Raw genomic sequence first — 7,932 nt, 5'->3', positions numbered from 1 at the left:
TTATCTCCATAAAATAGATGTTCTTCTTACACTAGTGTGATGGAGAATACCTTGCTGACACTAGCCACGCTCTGCTCTCCTGCCCCATCTCGTCACAAGGCAGAGAGGACTTCTTTCAGATTCTAATTAAAAATAATATACCTCTATATAATTCTTAGCAAAATAGATGAAAAGCATATAATCCGTGCTCTCTATAAATTTATTACAAAAGAGAAGCTGGATATCTAGGTCTATGGCCAAATACACCCACCCCATATGATTTAAATTTGCTCTTTACTGACTAATGGCACCGTATCCATATTTCATGCTCCATTTTGTGTGAACAGTCTTGCTATTTGTTAATCTGCTTGGCCAATGGACAAAAGATCAACACCGTAACACAAAGAGTTACCAAATTAAACAAGATCAGAAATTAATGATTTTAATAAACACTATTTTATAATAATCATGATAGTTTTATATCATATTATAGATTTTTTGTGAATATTGTTTAGTAGATTCACTAGTTTTCGTGTCCACTTGACCAATTAAATCTTTCAATTAATTAAGGTTTTTAGTTGAGATATAAAAGTCAGTATCACGATTGGGATTCGAACCCACGATCTTCGGCTAGACACGCGGCTGCTCTACCACTTGAGCTATCGTGACTTCGATCCACTCGGACACTAACTTCCCATCTCAAGTCGCGAAGTCACAATAGCTCAACTGGTAGAGCAGCCGCGTATCTAGCCAAAGGTCATGGGTTCGAATCTCACTCGTGACACTGACTTTTTTATCTCAACTAAAAACCTTAATTAATTGAAAGATTTAATTGGTCAAGCGGACCACGAGAACTAGTGAATTTAATAAGTTAAAAAGAAGTATATCTTCACTAAAGCTCTCCATGGCCATTTCATCTGTCACCGAGAATCAAATAGATTACACAACATTTGAAAAATGGCAAAAAGGAGGGAAAATTCAAAAGGTGCGGTTGAGATGGGAAGTTAGTGTCGAATGGATCGAGGTTATGGTAGCTCAAGTGGTAGAGCAGCGGTGTATCTAGCCGAAGGTCGTGGGTTCGAATCCCGCTCATGACACTGACTTTTTTATCTCAACTAAAAACCTTAAATTAATTGTTTAGTAGGTCTCTCTCAGCTCGGTTACCGCTGTCTGTGACAAGTTCTTGGTCAACTTTTTCATGGTGGTCTTGGAGAGATACCTCGAACTGGAGGGTCTTGACAAAACCCAAACACATTGATATGGGGAGGGTAACGAAAAGCCAGACAAGGCAGCTAAGGCTGGGATATACTAACTTATAGAATCAACCAACACAATCCACAACTCTGATACTAAAAATGCAATAAAAAACTTGATTAAAAGAATGTGGCAGTGTGTGTGTTTGCAAACAGGATCTCACATATCAAGAGCACTGTCAATGGGTGACCCTCGTAGGATCTGACTCGTAAATAAGGGTTATCCTCACTATTAAGATAGGCATGCAACTTTGACACACGGACACTCGCTTTTGGGCCAAAGCCCACATGGAGAGGTTGCTTGATGTTTTCCTCCTAATCGAAGGGTACCACTCCTTGGCTCTATGCAGAGAACATATAGGAATGCCACGCGGTATGAGAATCATGCTTGAGCACAGCATATTTGGATCATATCAAGCCTGGTCTCCAAGTTCCCTCTCTGAGTCCTGTCAAATACAGTTAAAACTAAAAGAAAATCATCAAACTTCAGGGAACCAATTTGTTCCCTCGTTCACAGAATGTGTCCTATTGTGTCTGTGGCCACCCTGTCCTCGCTGCCCAGCCGCACTCCTTTCAATCACCTCAGCGGGGCTCCTCTGCTTCTTGAGTTGCCCAAGCGTTATCAACCCAACCCTTGAGGAAAATAAAAAATGCTTAAGATTATTCAAGTGTTTCATTACATGAAGAAATAAATGAATTAAGGATAACATCAGCAAATAAATAAAACAAATTATACAGTTAAATTTTTTTTAATAAATTATAAATACAATGATCAATATAAACATATATATAAACAGATGGCGACCGTGACTTTAAACGCTAGACTTTATATATTGAATTGTAATATTCTTCCTCTAGGTCGTAAAGGTCTGCGGCCATGTCGTCGCGCAGGTTCATAAGTTTTTGATCGCACTCTTGTTGCTTGCTGCGATACAGCTTGGAATTCTGCGAGATGCTTTCGTTAACGGACGGGAAGTCGTTTAGGATCAAGTATTGCTTTATGTCAGAGACTAACTTCATGAGCGATTCGCCTGCTCGGACCATGTTCGCTGCTCGGACATGCATCTCGTACGTGTCTTGCTCAGCCTGAGTGAAGCGCGTCAACTGTGTCTCGTTTTCTCCTTTCGCCAACTTGACTATCTCTGTTGAAAAATATAAATTATATTTAAATAAATACAAGGGATTTGCAATATAAAAAAAAGGTTAATAAAAAAAGAACAGCCTAAAAAGCCTTTACGATCATATTGTAAGTTGGTCCCTGTCTTAGCATAAGTTAAGAATAGTTGTAAGGAATTCAAACATATTTTCATAATTTCAAACCTAGAAGTCATAGAAATGCAACAGACAAACAGCCCCACTAAATTGGAGGAGTTATTTTCTGTGGAAAGCTTGTCACAGAGACTGTTCATGAAGTCGTTGTCACCATAAATTAGGGGTCACATCAGCCAGGGGAGTGTTGTACACTCTTCGCTGGAAGTCATCAACATGGGAATAGGAGCTGCTTGATGGAAACTCTTGAGTAAATGAGGATGATTTGAAAAATCAGTCAGTGGCTGATAATAGGGTTAATGAAAGGTAGCGGCTGAGAAAAGATATTGACTGTCCAGAGCTGAGATGAGTTGAATAGTGTCAACTATCGAGTGTCTCAGGAGCAGTGGACAGTAAGACGGACTTGGTCAGTCAGAGCCAGTAGGACTCAGTCAGCCGGAGTTAAGGACTCAGTGAAAGCATACAGTCAACAGCAGCCACAGTCAACCCAAGACTCAGTCAAGACCTGTTTACCCAAGGACCCGGTGAATGAGAGGAGTCAATAGCACCACAGTCCACCTGAGGACTCAGTCAAGACCTGTCAACCCAAAGACCCATTGAATGAGAGGAGTCAATAGCACCACAGTCAACCTGAGGACTTAGTCAAGACCTGTCAACCCAAAAACATGGTGAATGAGAGGAGTCAACAACCAACTCGGTGAATGAGAGGAGTCACAGCAGCCACCGTCAACCCAAGGACTCAGTCAAGACCTATCAACCCCAAGAACTCAGTGAATGAGAGGAATCAACAGTAGCAACACTCAGCAAGAGCTTCAACCAGTAAGGACCTAGCCATTGATACAAGTTGAACAGAGTCGACTGTTGAGGAGCCAGGAAGCTGTGGAAGATACCGAAGGATGTGGAAGCTGGTGTTGGCAAGCATCATTTGGTGTAAATCCTCTTGTAAATATGCACATCCCCAGAGTTTTTGTTATGGCTGACTCACCTTGGCTTTTTATTTGTTACAATATAAGACTGGGCCAGTGTAACAATAAATGTTCATGAATACTATATCTCTGATTCCTCCACATAAAAAGTAGTTACGTGCTGAATATTCTCCGATTGATTAGTGATAAGCACATAAAACAGTGTCTGCTTACAATATTGTACTTTTTTACTTCTAATGTAAATATCTCAATTGTTAGTACTTAAAAAAAAGAGGGCATTTGCAGCTCAAGCAGCAACCACAACTAGCAACAAGTGTTCTTAATATTAGTTTTTAGTCTTTGTAACACACAGCCCAACAATATTGCATCGTACTTCATTTATTTATTTAATTTTTTTGTTTGTTTAAAGACAGCCCAAGGCAGAAAAGAAACTTTCTTGTCACATAATTTCAAGCATAATTTACATTAATGAAAATGTAGTGTTTACATCAGTGGTTCCCAAACTTTTTTGACACATGGAGTCCAAAATTGTCCACGGACCCCCAAGTGAAAAGTCACATAAATGCATAGTACAAAAATTACAAATTTAAAAAAAAAACATTTTGTTGAAGAAGTATTTATTGAAATTATAAATTTCTATAAATTATAATATTAATTACTTTTGTTTAAAATAAAATATAAAAAAATTAATGACTTGGATGAACGTGATGAGATGTTATAAGTGTGTATATGTCCGGCTCAATGTTTGTGAGTAGCAACCGCAAATCCCCACGAGCACTAATTTCTTTTTTTTTTTTTTTTTTTTTTTTTTTTGTGGTTTATAATGGCGCTGAATCCATGTTCTACCAAATAGGAAGATGGGAAAACAGTCAAACAATTCTGTACAATAACCCATAATGCAGGATATAAAATTGGGATGTGTTTTTGTAGCCAGAATTTGTGGTATCCTTGTTCAAACATTTGTTTAAGTTCCTAATTTATGGATATTTAAGCTGCTCCTGTATTAGTATGGATTCATCTGCGTTTTGGATCTGAGTTTGTCCATGCGCGAAATGTTCAACACCCTGTCGGGAATATCCAAGCGAAGAATATCTTCAAATCTTCAGTTCAGGTCTGTAAGAAGAGCCGTTAGGTGTTGACAGCAAGCAAACAAATCTTCAACTGTAATTTGCAATCGAAAGATTTGGAAACTGAGAACGTTCTCCTCTTCCCAAGTTTTGTTTATACAGAAAAAGTTTTGCAACAAACACAGATATTACGCTTTTAGTTAAGATCAAATTTAATTGGTCACCTTGTAGTTTCAAATTAATTTTGTTAAATGTGGCAAATAAATTAGTCATATAGGCTATGCCATTTTTTGAGTTAATTAAATTGTGTCACAAATATTTGTTTTGTTTTTTTAACAGGGGCATCCAACAGCTTGGTCATGCCCAAGCACTAACATAATACCGCTACACACTTGATACACAATCACACCAATAAATACATTCATAGCTATATATGTTGATCGCACTTATACTGTTTGATAGATGGAGTACTCGATATTCCTCCATCTACCTGTTCACTACAATAAATAAACTAATCTAAATTGGGGTCGATGGGGTATTATAACATTTCCGCCATCAGCCCAAGTCATACACCCAACCTGAGAGGCGAAGGAGAAGCTGCTTGGCCATCAGCCCCTCCCCATTCATACCAATAAATACATTCACTCATACAAGACAGAAACACATAACTTGACTTCTATTGGGTTGTCCGGAAAATAATGCAGGATTTTGGTATTAAACAAAAAAAAAAGAAACTAGTTACTTTAAAGCAATGTTCTTTAATCAAAATAATTTCCCATACTCTCAATACATTTCTCCCAACGTTAATTCCGTCTGAGTAGAATTCAGAATTTTTAGAATTGATAAAGTCAATAAATGCATTTTCCAGTTCCGTTTGATTTTTGAATATTATGTGTTGTAAGTAGTGGTCCAGGTGTCTAAAAAAATGGTAGTCAGTAGGCGAGAGGTCCGGAGAGTAGGGTGGGTGAGGCAAAGTTTCATAGCCAAGCTCCAATAATTTTTGTGACGTTACACGTGACACATGTGGTCGAGCGTTGTCATGCAACAAAATGGGCCCTTTCCGATTGACCAAAGAGGGCTTCATTACTGCCAATTTCTGATGCATGGTATTAATTTGGTTACAGTATGATTCAGCATTGATGGTTTCGCCAGGATTTAAGAAGCTGTAGTGTATTAAACCAAATGAAGCCCACCATACCGTAACCATTACCTTTTTTTGATGAGTTGGGGGCTTTGGAAAATGTGGTCAGCGACGGTCGTTTTACTGACTTTGAGTTGCTCTGCAAGTTCTCGAACAGTTGTTTTGGGGTTTTCTTCCACCACTGATCGCAGAACATCATCATTAAGAGAGGAAGGCCTTCCACGACCTTCTTCATCTTCAAGGCTGAAATCTCCCTCCCGAAATTTTTTAAACCACCTTTGCACAGTGCACTCATTAACACAACCCTCGCCCCAGACTTGGTTAATGTTTCTAGCCGTTTGGGCTCCGCTTCGGCCGAGTTTAAACTCGTAAAAGAAAATCGTACGAAATTCTCGCTTTGACATTATAAGGATGACTGAATTATTTCCAAGTAGCGGAATGCTACAGAGGTAAACAAACAATATCATTTGGAAGAGGATTAATAAGTGTTGACATTCATACAAATGAGTAATCCTGTAAACGTAAACAGAATATTTTATATAGATTTTTTTTAATGAAAACTTAAAATCCTGCATTATTTTCCGGACAACCCAATATATACAATAAAAAATTCCCAATTCCCTTAAGAAGCGGAATAGGGGACCCTGAAACTCACTGCTGTGTACGAGAACCCTCTTTAAATCTGGCGGCATGCCTACTCGCGACTGTAGGGAGGCAAGGCACTACATGCTTCGACTATGTGGGACACATCGAGCAACCTTTCTCTGCATAACGGACACCTGCGGGGGGATTGGCCCACCAGCAAGTGCCCATGTGTCAACCGTGTATGGCCTATTCTTAATCTGGCAAGAACCATTACTTCTTTACAGCTCAGATCCATCTGCAGGTCGTGACCCTGCCCACTGACCTCCCATTTATCCCGTATCATCTTTTTTACAGCTTGTTCAGCCACAGAGGGCCTGATCGCGATGGTCCGGTCAGAAGGGTGAGACGTTCCAGCTTTCGCCGCCGCGCCCACACGTTCATTACCCTCCAGGCCGATGTGTCCAGGGAACAAGACAACAACCATAATTTTTCTGAGGCACTCCAATTCGGCATATCTTTCTAGCAAGAGCACGACCAGAGGGTCCTCAGAGAATCTATCACGCAGTGCCCAAACAGCGCTCAGAGAGTCAGTACATATGAGGAAGGCTGAACCCTCCTCTAATCTATTTAAACATGCACTTTTAGATAACTAAAGAACTTCTGTTTTACATTATATTATTTTATATTAAACCTTGGGCTTAATCCCTTATAAAATATAATTAAAGTCATATCAAAGAAATACTTTTATTCCTGACCTTTCTAAAGGTCGAAGGAACATCATATTAGCATGTAAAGTCGTAAAATGTAAATGAACAATGATAAAGTACCTTCGAAGTTTTCAAGCATGGACTTAACGTCGTCTTTCAGCCTTCCTGTGTAGGACTTAAGAAGGGCTTCCTTGCTCTGTGGTAAAGTCCTCTGATGAGCCATTGTCCAGCTAATAATTCGGATTTTTAGGTTTTATTGTTAAAAACGACAAATAATATATTTGATATTACATTGTCATAATAACAAACGCAAAGTCTGTCAAGCACAGGATAACAGTTGGGTAGACCCCCACTTAAGACATTCGACTGTACTTTCACCACATCGAATCGAAATTGAACTGTAGATCGATTCTAAATTTCCATGATTTAAAAAACAAATTTCTAATTGAAAAATAAATGTTTAATAAACGCTTTATACTTTAATTATTCGAAATTAACAAATAGAACACACTTATATCAGATAAATATTTTAAAAAAAGTCCACCTCAATTTCAGCTTCCTGTTTTAAAAAAGCCCTTAATACCTAAAGATAAAATGAATTTTCCTCCTTAAAATTGTTTTCCTAGTTTTCCAGAAAACTGCATTTATTAAAATATGTATTTAAAATTCTACAGATTAAAAAAAAGAATATTTCAGTGTAGAACAGTCAAACGAGGAAGGCCACGGAAGGACAGATTTAATTTAAAAACAAAAAATGGTTGATATGTTTATAAATTTTGTATAATTAGTTATTCTATAATATTAAATAATCGTTCTTGTCATTTGACTATTTTTTTCTGCGAATCCAGTCAGATCTTTTGCATTTCTACAACATAAAGCATGACTTTTCTACACTGAGGATGTAATTATCCTGAAAACTTCTCCTCCTTAGGACAGAAACCTTTATTTATCAAAATTTGTATTAAAAACCCCTTCAGATTAAAAAAAAAAAAAAGAATATTTCAG

General features: G+C 38.0%; 1 protein-coding gene across 1 annotated transcript; it reads right to left on the bottom strand.

The window, feature by feature from the left end:
- Nucleotides 1-1,965: 1,965 nt before the first annotated feature.
- LOC106668125 (mediator of RNA polymerase II transcription subunit 22) lies at nucleotides 1,966-7,299 on the bottom strand. The gene is made up of 3 exons (XM_014396587.2): nucleotides 7,219-7,299; nucleotides 7,048-7,157; nucleotides 1,966-2,374 (listed from the first exon to the last, which is right to left on the bottom strand). Exons 1-3 carry the CDS (start codon nucleotides 7,224-7,226, stop codon nucleotides 2,052-2,054), a joined length of 441 nt encoding a protein of 146 aa, XP_014252073.1. The 5' UTR covers nucleotides 7,227-7,299; the 3' UTR covers nucleotides 1,966-2,051.
- Nucleotides 7,300-7,932: the final 633 nt, after the last annotated feature.

Source organism: Cimex lectularius, unplaced genomic scaffold (assembly GCF_000648675.2).
Source record: "Cimex lectularius strain Harlan isolate CLEC.00 unplaced genomic scaffold, Clec_2.1 scaffold55, whole genome shotgun sequence".
Classification (NCBI taxonomy): domain Eukaryota; kingdom Metazoa; phylum Arthropoda; class Insecta; order Hemiptera; family Cimicidae; genus Cimex; species Cimex lectularius.
This window is presented reverse-complemented; position numbering and strand designations above follow the sequence as displayed.